We start from the raw sequence: 14,254 nt of genomic DNA on the forward strand, positions 1-14,254 counted from the left end.
GCAATACGAAATCTTGCAACGGGCGCATAGTGTTGGCATTGGAATAAGACGTCATCAACATCTTTTTCCTTCTTCGAGCAGATTGGGCAGTTTGATGAACTGCCATGACTATATCTATGGAGCTATTTTTTAGATACCTTGTGCCCTGAATGAAATTGAGTTAGGTGGTATTTTGTTTCCCCATAGTTCCTTTCTAGCTACGTGGTAAGTGTGGGTATTAACTCATGCGTTCATCTACCTCTCAGTGAACTGCTTCACCGGTCTCGCCAGTGAATGATCGAACTACACATCTCGTCTGCTCTAATTTCTTCACGCCTTCGTATATACTCGTATTCGGATGGTCTTATATATTCATCGCTTTTGTGGAACTATGCAAGTGGTGCACTGTTGTTTGACAGGTTGTGCAGGTTTTTTTATAGTTGCACAAGTCTTGGTTATACCCCACGGAGGACGTCGGTTGAAAAGGCTTGCATATCTTTTAGTGTCCGACGAATAACATCACTGAATACGCTCTACGACAGTTTTAAGCCGATTCGCATCTGGTTGCCTTAAAGTACTCTTTTCTAAACTTCAGCTGGGTTTTTAAAAGTAAGATCGTATTTGTTATAGTCACTTTAATTATTGTATCTGCAAACTATTTTTATACACCTAAATTTGACTCTAAATTGGATTTATGGGAAACTACAGGGTGAACGATATGAAGTGTTACCAACTTCACACTGTATCTATAAAACAACTCATGACATCAACGTCAAAATTGTTCTAATGACAGATCAATATGTTGTTTATAACCCATCAAAAGCATTTGCGTCTTAGTTTTTTGAATTTTTTTTTTCTGTGATGGAATTCAAACGTAATAGTGGGATTACGTTATATTTGGCTGGAAAATCACAACCAGCCATTGTTCGTGAGCTCAGTTACCTCAAAGAGAATAAAATGTTTGTGTATCGCACTATAAACCATTACAATGATATTGGTAGCATTTCCTAACATTCAAAACGATCGTGTTTACTTGACCGAACGCTCATTCGAGAATTTGAGCCTACTTATGGACACTCGAAGCAATTTCCCATCGCAAGTAATGGTTTGGGCCGCAGTGACCGCTGATGGACGCTCTCCAATCGTTTTTATCGAGCCTGGTGTCAAAGTGAATGCGACTTATTATCGGGAAAATGTTTTAGAAGCTGCTTTAGAGCCGTGGGCATGCAAACATTTCGGTCGTAGACCATGGACGTTCCAACAAGACTCGGCACCATCTCATAAAGCTCGTGTGAACCAAGAATGGTTAAAAAATCATGTTCCACACTTCATTTGGTCCACTCAATGGCTTTCGAATTCGCCAGACGCAAATCCGATGGACTATTCTATCTGGTCCATTTTGGCGAGCAAGGTGAGGACTAAAAAATATACCAGTATGGATGCGCTGAAAAAAGCGATTATACGAGAATGGGCCAAAATACCTCAGGATCACCTTCGTGCAGCATGCAACTCATTTTTTTGACCGTTTGAAGGCTATAGTCAAGGCAAAAGTTGGTCATATCGAGCTAAAGTGAATATATGTTAAAATTGTAATCATTTTTGAACAATTTTGTCTTTGAAATCAATGAAAACTAATTTCACACAAAAAAGTTATGGTGTTTTGAATAGGTAACACTTAATATCGTTCACCCTGTATTTGAGTTTTGTCTGTATTATTGGTCTTTTCGAGACTTTACGATCTCTAAGGGACTTTGCGGTGGATCTGAGCTTTGAGGAAACTGGTGCTTCTTTCCGCCATCTAGCTGACCAGATATTAGTTTTTTGCGTGAGAGAATCTTGAGTAATCAGAAACATAATTTTCGAAAATTTTCTTGAATAAAATAATGCACTGAGTTTTAAGTTACTTTAGATCTTTGTATGTCTATAATGAATTTGATGCTTCCAGTCATTTTGAAGAACTTTTGCGCTTTACCCTTGCCCTGTTGCCTCCATTCATTTCAACGCCAGCTATCTTCAGCAAAACACTAATTGAAGGTTTTTTGCAGATCCATTTGGCGCACTGTCTTACCACCGTATCCGTTATTTCTTTCCCTTCCATATTGACTTGCAATAGGTTTTTAAAATGAAATACAGAGTTTTGTGTTTTTTGTTTTGTTTTTATCGTAAAGTTTTATCATTTACTTTTATTTAGTTGTTTAAAATTTCATATTCTCAGTTATTCTTCATATACGTTTAAATGTTTTTGGGTTTGTTTTTGTTTCTGTTTCAGTTTTTGTTTTAATGTATTTGCATTTGTTTATTTTATTGATCTCATTAATTGCAATTTTCCAATTGTTTTCAGTTTATGTTAATGTAGTATTATAAATATTGTAATTGTATTTGTAATTCCCATCGAAAATAATGCTCAGACAATTAAAACACTCATTTAAAACTTCTGCTTTACGCATACATATGCATGAATAGGTGTATGCATGCGTGTAATAATTAATACTTTTTTTTGGGTTTATTTTATTTCATTGGCATATTTGTGTTGTTTATGGTAAGTGTATTGTATCAGTGTATGTAGGTGTGGGTGTGTGTTTACTTAGATTTTTTTCTTTCAGTTTTCCTCATTAATTCCAACTGTTGTGACTGTGCAGAAATTTATTATGTCTGTTGATGTTTGATTAGTGAATAAAATGTTAGAAGGTAGTCCGGTGTAAGGTGAAGAATGAAAGAAAACATAAGAAATTGTGTAATGCTGAAATTCAAAAGACAACTTGAAGCTTGAAAACCATTGTTATATATCCGTTTTCGTTTGTTTGGTTTTGATTTGCTTTGTGTATTTTTCTAGTCTTCTGATTTTCCTTATATGTGCGTGTGTATGTTTTCAATTTGTCTTTACAATATTTACAGATTTTCACCTTTAAATTTCTAAAAATTGCTACAATTGTAGTTGCACTTTAAAAGTGTAGTTTTATATATTTCGTTTTTTGTTTTTTTTTTTGTTCTTTTTTATGTTGTTTACTTGCCAACTGTATGCTTTGCTGGAATCTCTTTATTTTTCGCTTGGCTTTTGTGTAGGGAAAAGCAATTTTGAGAAATGGTTAAATGCCGTTGCAGAAATATGAAAAAGTGAAACAAGAAAAAAATGAATATCAAATGCTTGCATTTTTCGTTGGAATATGCGTTTGTATGTACACAGGCTTAATTGCACCTTACGCTTCAAAAACTCAAATTATGCAAATGTTTCCAATGTGCTGTTAAATTAAAAACAAAAATTAATAATAATAATTGGGCTTACAAATATATATTTTATAATGGGTTCACGTATATTTCATTTTTAATAAAATCTGACCAAATTACATTACTGCCTACAAATCGTCTTTAGGCGGCGCAGTAAAATGATTTGGGCATTTAAATAAAATAATAATAGTAAAAAAAGTCAAATTGAAACATGGTTATTTAATTTGATTGTTATTTTCAAAATTTGTAATCTACCAATACAAAAATAAATACATTTTTTTTTTGAAAAACAAAGTGCCTATAAAATAAATTATTTGTTTACCTGTAATAAGGCAATCAAGCTAAATGTGCAAAAGTCTGTTATTTTTTTATGTTTTATACATTTGAGCTTCAATAATTGCTACAGTGTTTACTTATATCAGGAGATAGCATTCTGCTCTAGACGAAAATTGCAACAATTACAATTTACCAAATATTTATACACCGAAAAAAAGTGATTGACTGCTCTTCACAAATAAAAACAAATCGGTTCTTCATGGTTCGCACAAAGCATAGAAACGAAAATGAAAAATTGCAAAATTGATAATGCAGATCTTACGGCTACAAAGGGCCAACTCCAACATGATCGCAACCTATGAATGGATGCTATCCGCATTTGTAACATCCTTTCTGCAATACACAAGCATCTTTTACTAAAAGATTCAGACTTTCGCTACTCCCTCTTAACTCTTCCTGTTATCACGTTTTGTACAAATAATTGCTGCAATATTCCAGCAGATTATCGGCTGAGTAGCAGCAAAAGGGTATAAGGAAGTAACTGGGTTGCATTATTGCGTTGCTCGGACACATCCGTTGGATTAATGCCTGTAAGCGCATTATAACTGTAAATGAATTATATGCTTACTGTTTGATGGTATTGTATGTTTGTATATATATATGTATGTATGCGTGTTTGTTTTATTCATTTGCCTTTAATTCTGAGGAAGTACAGCTTCATTAAAGGTTATAGCAGCCTGCGTCTGTATGTGTGTTTGTTTGTGTTTATGTCAATTTTTCTGTCAGCATAGAAATGCAAATATTTTGTTTATTAACTATTTTCTGTAAACTTTTTGGTATTGGGATTTCTTCAATTTTGCTTTTTCTTTACTTTTAAAGTTAAATCTGCTTTTATTTTTTCGATTTGGCTTTTTTTCTTCTTAATATCTTTCTTTGTAAAACAAATATACTTTTAAGTTTTTTTTTATTTTTCATTTCATTCAATATTTTGTCTTTGTTTTTTTACTTTCTCGTAATGTATCGTATATAAGTAGTAATTCTTAATTTAAATTTGTTGAATCATTTATTTTTTAGTTTTAATAAAATTTTAATTTACTCGCTCTCTCTCGCGCTCTATCTCTCTCTGTCTTGCTCTCTACCGCTCGCTGTGAAAATCTTCGTCTGTGTCTGCAACTACCGGCGCGTATCCTCCATGGCTCGCTTCCATGCCCCTTATTCGCTTGCATTTGCTGCCTTATTTGGGTTCACATTTACTGCCTTTATTTGACTGTCGCCTCTTTACTTACTGTATGTATGTATATGTATAATTTTACTGTCTTTTATTTTCATTTTAATATTCTTTTTGTTTTTTGTCTGGGTTTTGTAGTTTTTGTATTTTTGTTTTGGTATGTAATTGCAACTCTTCTGTTTTTAGCAACTCTTAATGTATATATGGTATATAAGTCTGTTGTATTTTTTACTTTAAACGTATTTTTCAGTGTTTACTATTTTTGTAATCAAATTCTGGAGATCTCTATAAATAGTACTTTTTTAAGGTTTTTGGGGTTTTCACTTTTATAATTATTTCTCTTGCTGTAGCTATGCATTTCTTGGTTAATTTTATGTAACTTTGTAAGTCTGATTTTATTTTATTTTCTGTTTTATGTCTTTATCTATTACTTATTCGTTTCACTTTTTGCTTTACTGTTGTGTGTGTGTGTGTGTGTTTGTAAGATGTCTGTCAGTTATTAGTATATCGGTTTGATTTTAAATATTAAATGATCGTTTCCCATTTGGCGAATTTCATCTTTTTGTATTGTTTCGTATATGTTTGTATGTATGTGACGATATTTGTATGCGTTTTATGTTGCATTCTGTCTCAGTTAATTCAGTTTTATATCTCTTGAATTGAAATTGAAACTGTTCGCTGGGTTTGTAGTGTGTTGTTGGGGACTTAAGCGCGTGCTTTGCGTACACCTGAAAGGAAAGAAGAAGTGGGGCATGAGAAAAATAAGTTAATAACAGGTAAAATACTAGGTAAAGTACCAGAAAACGCTCAGAACCATTTACTGTGCGTAATATTTGAGCAGTTTCCTTTGAAAGTGGTGAAAGTGTACTTTATTTTATGTGGAGATATTTAAAGTTTCGCATTTGAACAATTTGAAAAATACGGATATGTGTTATTTTATTAGTTTTGTACTTTTTCCAACACTAAATCGATTTAAATTTGCAAAGTTATCATTTTTTTAATGTGAATAACAAAAATGTATATTGTTCCAAGCTTCAAAAGGATTTGCGCAGGTTTCTAAGACTGCAAACAGTAAAACCTTATATTTACAAAATACTAAGTACGACATCTCAATTGAAACAAATCAATTGGCCTATGAATTTTTTTTAAATATGTACTTCAATAATAAAAATTAAAAAAATAACAAAATAAAAAGGCCTAATTTCAACATTTACTGTTGAACCAAAATTATTTATACTCTTATTATTAGTATGTTTTAAGAATTTTCATTATGGTCAAATTTTCAAAACTATGTAGCTACCATGTATTGGAGATATGTATGGTAATATATGTATTAAATCAATCATATTTGTAAATTTTTTGAATGTGATGGGTGGATGGAATGATGATAGAAACGTGCTAGTACCATATTTCCAAAGTTCTGTGGTCTTCCACGCGAGGGTCTTTAAGGACATAAAATATAGTACATCGTTCTTTCACTATAGTATTCTCGATAGTTTCAAATTCGCAATCATATGGTAGTGCCAAAATATAAATAATTCTCAGTCCCCTAAATTTGTGAATACATTAGTTTGGGGAAAAAGAAATCCATTATTTCTGTGTAAAATTTTTGCGTAAATGGTTTAAAGCCGTTTTATGGTCGATCTTTAACTTCTGGGCGATGCTACGACTACTAAGATGCCGGCGACATTATCGATTTTTTCTTTAACATCAAAAATGTCTGAACGGAATCGATGAAACCAAAATTACACTGCTAAAATATCGGTACCCTAAGAACCATTCACATACGATGAAGCGACGCTTGGAGTCTTTGAGAGAAAGATTCTGCGCAAGATTTTTGGACCTTTGCACGTTGGCAGCGGCGAATATCGCAAACGATGGAACGATGAGCTGTATGAGCTTTACGACGACATAGACATGGCGCAGCGAATAAAGATCCAGCGGCTACGCTGGCTGGGTCATGTTGTCCGAATGGATACAAACGCTCCGGCTCTGAAAGTATTCGATGCGGTACCAGCTGGTGATAGCAGAGGAAGAGGAAGACTTCCTCTGCGTTGGAAAGATCAGGTGGAGAAGGACTTGGCTTCACTTGGTGTGCCCAACTGGCGTCGGTTAGCACGAGAAAGAAACGACTGGCGCGCTTTGTTAAACTCGGCCAAAATCGCGTAAGCGGCTATAGCGCCAATTAAGAAGAAGAAGCACCATTCACAATTTCTCTGACCTGCATTTTCGCATTTATCACAGAAAAATTGTAAAATGTACCGAATTATCGCTTTGTTGACATCCATTGCTAACACCCTGTAACTCACAACTGAATGGAACAGGAAAAAACAGCAAACGAATGTGTTTAGTGTGAAATGTCACCTTGACAACAAACATAAGTTTTAAATTATTTTGTTAATTCTTTACGAGATATCGATCACTACAACCATTTACCCAGAAAATGATGTATTTTTCGTTTTCCCAAGCGAATATAAAAATTAACCGAGTAAGAGAGTAGCTGTTTTAAGTTCCAGACATACATTTGTGAAAATTGATAAAAATAATAAAAAAAATGTTACATCACTCTATTCAATTTTATAACAAAACAAAATTTGGAGTAGATATGGTGGATCAAATGGTAGGCAATTTTCTGACAGTAAAATCTAGTTCTTCTGGATGGACCCTCGAAATATTTTTCAATATTTTATATTTGGCTGCTATAAATGCTTGGATCCTTTACGAATAAGTAACAGGAACACAAACACAAAGAAAACAGTTCTTGTTTCAATTAGCAGAACAGCTTTGCACCGATTACAGAGTTGCAAGACAGACAAATTCATCAGAACATGAAGGCCCACAAAGGTGAACTGCAACATCATCATATATGATACAAGATATTCTAACAAACGAAAAATTTGTCAAGTACGTCTTTGCCACAATAAGAAAGAAAAAATCAAATTATGTGCAAAAATGTCAAAAGTATGTTTACGGTAGATGCCTCCACTTCCACTTTCATTTTCTCAAAATGTACAAATAATGTATAAATTATTTTTTTCCAAGTAAACTTTTTGTATTGTTAATACTTCATTAAAGAAGGCACTGACTTGGTGTAAGACAAATTTAAAGTTTCGTTCGCTATCTTAACTCGAAACACACCTTTTTAAACTTTATTTGCTAATACTTTCCCCAAACAAACTCTCTTTATAGAATATAAAGGAATTCTGATAGCAAGTAAAGGATCTACAGCGTGGCCAAACACTACCAACCGCACCTTGGCGTCTAAAGTAAGTAAGAAATGAAAACTTCAATGCTTTCGGAGTTTGCATTCTAGGAATTTGCTTATAGTTCATATATATTTACCACAGCGCTTGCAGTAGTGCAACGTGTAGTTAAGGGGTATTTAATTGGTAAGTTTATGTTGCGGGAGGTGATTGAAAGGAGGATTGGTTCTGTCCACGCAGACAGTAGAAGCAGTAAAAACACAAAAACAATTCATGCTGATTAGGAAAAGAGTAGTAAAGATGCACATAGACTGACAGTGGAAATAGAAAAGGTCGACAAAATATTCCCAGCTGTTATAAGCATACGACAGAAATACTGCGGTTTGTGGACGTTGTGCAGACATTCGTTTTATGCTATGTTTTTTCGCCTTTTGTAAGCCAATCCTATAGTACACCAGTTATAAGGGTGCAGCGTAGACAAAATAAATATTTAGTTAAACACAAAATGATTGAACGCATGGGGAGCATTGGCTAGACACTGTCTGATGTATTGAAAATTAATATAATGAGGTTTTAGAAGTTTACAGTTTTTCTCAAAATACAACCTAAAAGAAATCACCGAAATTACTAATTTTTTTTCATTATAACTTCAAAATTTTACAGTATTTGGTGTTTTGTAGATACTTTCGGACACATACACACATAGTATTGCCATACATTATGAGACAAATTTTACAATGCATACGGCAAGAACAAATTCGCAGAAAAAAGTTCCGTAATTTTTGCTTTTGTTCGTATCCATTTTTCACTCATAAATTATACTCATTTTCGTGGCAAATATCGGTTGTTAACAATGGAGTGGAAGGCAAGGAAAATCGCATTGCAATGATTGCATTCGATAAGTGTGCCAAAAGTGCGAACGAGATTTACGAATTGCTGAAAAAACTTAATATTTCGAGAATGTTTGTTTACCGCAAGATCAATCATTTGAAGTGGCAGACAGAAATAGAAGGAGTCGTCCTCGCGTGGTTCGAACCAGTGCAGCCATAAAACCCGTTCGAGAAAGAATTCGCAGAAATCCCCTTAGAAAGCAGAAAATCATGTCCAGGGAAATTAATGTATCGACCAGATCCCTGTCAAGACTAATTAGAGATAATCTCCACATGAAAGCCTTCTATCGCTCAACTGGCCAGCTTTTAGCAACGCGCTTGAAAAAAATTATACTCGACAGATGCAAGCACCTTCTGCAGTGGCACACGGTCAACGGCTATGAAAATATTCTTTTCACAGATGAGAAAATTTTCACTTTTGAAGAAGTTTTTAATAAGTAAAACAAAAACATCTATGCTAAACTTCTAAAGACGCAAAAATTGTTCTTCCAAGGATTTAGCGTGGCCACCATCCAGACTCCGTAATGGTTTGGAGGGGAGTGTCTTGTAAAGGCGTTACATCTTTTCATTTCTGCGAAAAATGGATTACGGCCGGGGAAAATTGTACCAGTGGTTTGTCTTAGAAGGCGTGGTGAAGCACTTCAATGGAGAGCGTTAGATCTTTCAGCAAAATTTCGCTCCAGCCCATAAGCAAAAACCACCCATCAGTGGCTAAAAAACAATATTCAACATTTCTGGGTTCATAGCCGCAGAAGATTGACCGTTTGTGGTCAGAATTGGGGAACATGGCCTGTCGAAGACCTTACAGAAATTGCTAGAGTTTCAATCAATCTTTGGTTCGAGCAGCGACGCTAATACCCATGGAAACCGTGCGTCCTGCAATAGGTGAATGGCCTAATCGTTTGAAGGCTTGTGTAAAACCAAGTGACCATTTCGAATGAATATTAAATTGCTTTTTTATAAATTATATATTTATATTTATACTAAATAAAAGTAACTTCATTAGATAGTATTATAATATCATATGTATAACGGGCTTAACTTATAACAGAATCTTATGGCAGGACAAATTAGCTATGTTACCTCGATTGCACTTTATAAACATTATGCAGTTGATTATTGCTTACTTTTACAATTTCTATATAATAACCAGTCTTAAACCATTGTTAAAATGTCCTCAATGACCACTGACCCGATATTCCTTAACAAAAAGTATTCCGAAGACGTTCTGGAACACGCAAAATTGAAATAATTTCACAAACTGCATGAACTATTTTACCACTTCAATTCGCATATAAATTACGAAGGTTAGAAGTTAAGGGGACAGATACCTGTAAAATTTCGAAAAGTAGTACACTCCGAGGCTCGCCATTGCCTACCGAGAGGCGACCGCAATTAGAAAAAAAAACTCTTTCTATTATTTGGCGTTTCATGCACGGAGATTCGAAAGTTCGCACCTCTCAATGGTAGTCACGCACCAACTCATTTGACTACGGCGGCCATTATGCTAAAGCATTGAGTAAGTAACTTATTATTTACTTATTACTTACTCAATGGTTTAAGTCTAAAATAAATTTCAAATTTTTAATTTGCATTGAAATTTGTGCAATGAAAATACTAAATGCCGTAATTTGTCGTAAATGGAAAAATAAATAAATCAATAGTTCAAATGTTATATGTATTGCAAAAAATTTAAGAATTTGCCACATAGTCAAAAAGCGGAAAAATTTTCCATATTTCTGCCCGACACTCCTTTCAGAAAATCTTCAAAAAGACAATATCACATCTTTCGTACTGCTCTTATTACTTCACTATGGTATAATTCATCTATCATATTGACACACACTCACCTTTTTCCTTATTCTTGCGTTGCTCTTTGGCGCTCTTATCCTTGGATTTGCCAGGTTTGCAATTTTTCTTGATGACACGTGTTGCTTCGCACGATGGATCGCTAGTCACCTTTAATTTGTCAGCGCGTGTCATTTGACCGGTAGCACACTCAGACCAGGAACCCTTCTCATATCGACAGGCTGCACGAATACCAGATTAATTTTAAGCATATGTTCGTAAGAAGAAAAAGAAGAACAAGGATAAGGGAATTAGGCAGGAAAACTTTTAGTAATATACTTTGTAAGTAAGGAGTACAAGAATAGATTAATTGGAATAATTAAGGCCATTAATTTAAATGAATGCTGTTGTAAAGATAAACCAAGCAGTGGCAAAAGATAAACTACGCCATCTAGATTAATATTTAATGAAGGATTTTGTGGCATTAATCGAATACAAGTGGCACATATATGTAACAGCAAAGCTTTCTGTGTGTGTGTGTACGTGCTTATGTTGAGAAATGACGAATAATTTTTGCGTTTGGCACGACTTTATGCACTCGTGCAAAAAAAATAAATTAAATGCGGAGGCAACACACATTCATTCTGGCGGTCAGAAAACCGGCACCACTGGCAGCGCTTTTATTATTTCATGACAGTCAAACAAGCAAATGGGTCTGATGGTGAACGAGTATAAAACAAAGTACTAGCAGTCAGCATAATAACCTTTTCATAGCCACGTCTCTGTTAACACCAAAGATTTCGAAGTGGGAAATGAGCTCTCTTGCTAGCAAATTTTAATTTGGACTAATTGATTAGTAAAGTCCTTTGTCGTAAAGCAAAACCTGACTTTAAAAATCCCTCATTACACCCGTCTTAATGCATGGCGCAGAAGCTTGGATGATGACAATATCCGAAGAAGCGGCCTTTGGACTGTTCGAGGAAACAATTTTTTGGAAGATTTATGGACCTTTGCGAAATGGGCGAGGGCGACGCCGACGAGAAGGACGTGGGGCATAAAATAAAGGTCATGCGGCTCCAGCAATGACCTTCATATGAATAGGTACAATTCCCCCACCCCAAAGAGCATTCGATGTGTTACCTGCTGGAGGAGGCATAGAAAGAGAAATGTCTCTTGTGCTTTGAAAAGATAAGTGAAGAAAGGCTGGCGGGCTTTTTTGAACATGGCGAGTTTTGATATACAAAGTTATCGCAAAAGTCGTAAGGACATTATGATTTAAGTAATTTCCGTTTAATTTTGCAGAATAGTTTCCATACAAAATTTTTTGTGAGTTTTGAAACTCTTGGTGAAAAATCGCAAATCCATTTTTAATGTCAGGTCTTGCTTTAAATTTAATGAATGATTTTTATTAATTGCAACACACTTAAACTTAAACCGAACACTTGGACATTAAACTAACATTTAAATAAAATGACAAATAAGAAATAATACACAGGGTGTCAGCTGGCAGAATTTTGACCAAAAATCTAAATAAAAAAAGAATTATTATTGAAAAAAGTTTATTTTAATACCTTCTACAAAGAAGATAAGGCCTGATTTTATTTTTTAAAAACTATTCCTTCTAACTGAAGATCGTTACGTCGTATACACTCTTGGAATAAGACCTCCGTACTTTATGCCACCTGCTAGAGAAATGATGTCGGGATGCCATTAACCTCGCGAGAAACCCCCCAGCAAAAAATCCAGGAAGGTAAGGTCGAACGACCTGTGTGGCCAAGATATGTCACCGAAACGGCTTATCAGTTTGTTAGGAAAGAAATCACGCAGTATCGCCATGGAATTTCTGGCCTTGTGGCGCGACCTGTGGGTTTAATCGCTCCAAAAACTCCAACAAATAGTGTTTATCGTACGAAATCGCTCCAACATTTCCTCACAGAAATTTATTTTTACGCAAATTATAATCATTATCTCAAGCCCTTCACGATTTGAATTTTGAAGGGGAGAAGTATAGGAACCTTCCTCAATGTTTCATACGCAATAGTTTTTGGGGCAGCCTCTCTCTTGCGCTTCTAGCGACGAGTGTTCCGACATCCGGCTGGGCCTAGTCTGTGGACTGTTTGCCACCGAACTTGTTGCCCAGAATCTTCGAATCCTATGAAAGAATCAAATCTTTACTTAGGGCATCACGTAAACGTCGAATACTGCAACGTGAACAAAATCAACGACGAGCAGTTTCACACGAATCATTCGACATAAAATACGCTTCGATTGTGATCGTTGACCCGCGCACTGCGACATCGTTAGTAAATAAGCTGCACGAATAATGAAGCTAACGCGGTTCTCTCCTGAACTTTAAATTGAAATCTAATTCTGCCACCGAGCACTCGAACACCCTGTACTTTTTGAAATAGTCTTTAAAACTGAATATTTCGAAAATGGAAATCTTGGAAGGTCTTGACAATCATATAACCAAATGAATCAGAAATATGGTATATTTGTAGAACAAAGTCAATACGGACACCACAAAAAAGAGGAGGTGCTCGGCAAACCCACAAAAAGGGCGTAAGTGCCAATTATTTATTTTCTTTTTTTTTTTAATCAGAAATGACCTAAATAACAAGATGTTTTATGAAAGAAATTTAATTTTTCTTGTGCGAGCACATGACAGTACATACCTACATATGTGCACCGATTTGCTCACAAACAATGTAGGGGAAGTTGAGTCGTCGAAATTGCGAATCTCTCTCAAGGATAGATGGCCTTGTCCAACAACGATAGTAACTCTGCGGACCCTTGTGGTCTATAGGAGATCTATTCAGATCAGCCAGATATACCTAACCTAACGGTTGCCACTGCTAGTCAGAAAACATTTGCATTTTTGTGATTCAAAACCACAATGGGCATCGAGTCTGGCACCTCTCCTATGGTAATTAGTGGAGCTAACTCTTAGAAATATAGAGCAAATAGCACCTATTTTAGTATTTTCAGTATTAGCCGCAACTATCTGTTTGAAAACACATTTGCAACTCCAAAAACCAAAAGTATTATTATCCTCTAGAATACAGGGTCCGGCACTCGAAGTGCAACCACTTAAAAGGCCATAAAATTGGTTACAAAAACTACTTTTATTCAATTCGATGTCAAAAATAATACAAAATTAGGAATCAATTTACTTTTGCTCGATATGATCACCTTTTGCCTTGAATCCAGAAACGAATCACAAGCTGCCCGAATGCGACTTGCAGGTATGTATTTTAGCCCACTCACGGATAAAGGCTTTTTTCAGCGCCTCGAGACTGGTAAATCTTTTAGTTCAGACCTTGTTATCTAAAATGGCTTAAAAATAATAATCCATCGGACTCCCGTCTGGTGAATTTGAGAGCCATTGTGTGGACGTTATGAAGTTCGGAACGTTGTTTTTTAGTCATTCTTGGTTCACCTGAACTTTGTGAGACGGTGCCAAGTCCTGTTGAAACGTTCATGTCTGCCACCGAAATGATTGTCTGCCTACGGCTTTAAAGTAACCTCCAGAATACTTTCCCGATAATATTTCGCGTTTTCTTTGACGCAAGGTTCAATGAAATCGATTGAAGAGCGTCCATCTGCGGTTGCAGCGGCCATTACCTGCGGCGGGTGCTGTTTCCTGGTTCTAATCGATGACTCAA

General features: G+C 35.3%; 1 protein-coding gene across 1 annotated transcript in view; it reads right to left on the minus strand.

The window, feature by feature from the left end:
- Positions 1-2,920: 2,920 nt before the first annotated feature.
- The window catches only part of LOC128859674 (uncharacterized), a 79,712-nt gene continuing 68,378 nt past the window's right edge, over positions 2,921-14,254 (minus strand). The window contains exons 5-6 of the mRNA XM_054096673.1: positions 10,652-10,831; positions 2,921-5,436 (exon numbers count right to left, since the gene is read on the minus strand). Of these exons, the coding sequence (XP_053952648.1) occupies positions 5,414-5,436; positions 10,652-10,831 (203 nt within the window). The 3' untranslated portion in view covers positions 2,921-5,413. The remainder of the gene's footprint in view (positions 5,437-10,651; positions 10,832-14,254) is intronic.

Source organism: Anastrepha ludens, chromosome 4, assembly GCF_028408465.1.
Source record: "Anastrepha ludens isolate Willacy chromosome 4, idAnaLude1.1, whole genome shotgun sequence".
Taxonomy (NCBI): Eukaryota; Metazoa; Arthropoda; class Insecta; order Diptera; family Tephritidae; genus Anastrepha; species Anastrepha ludens.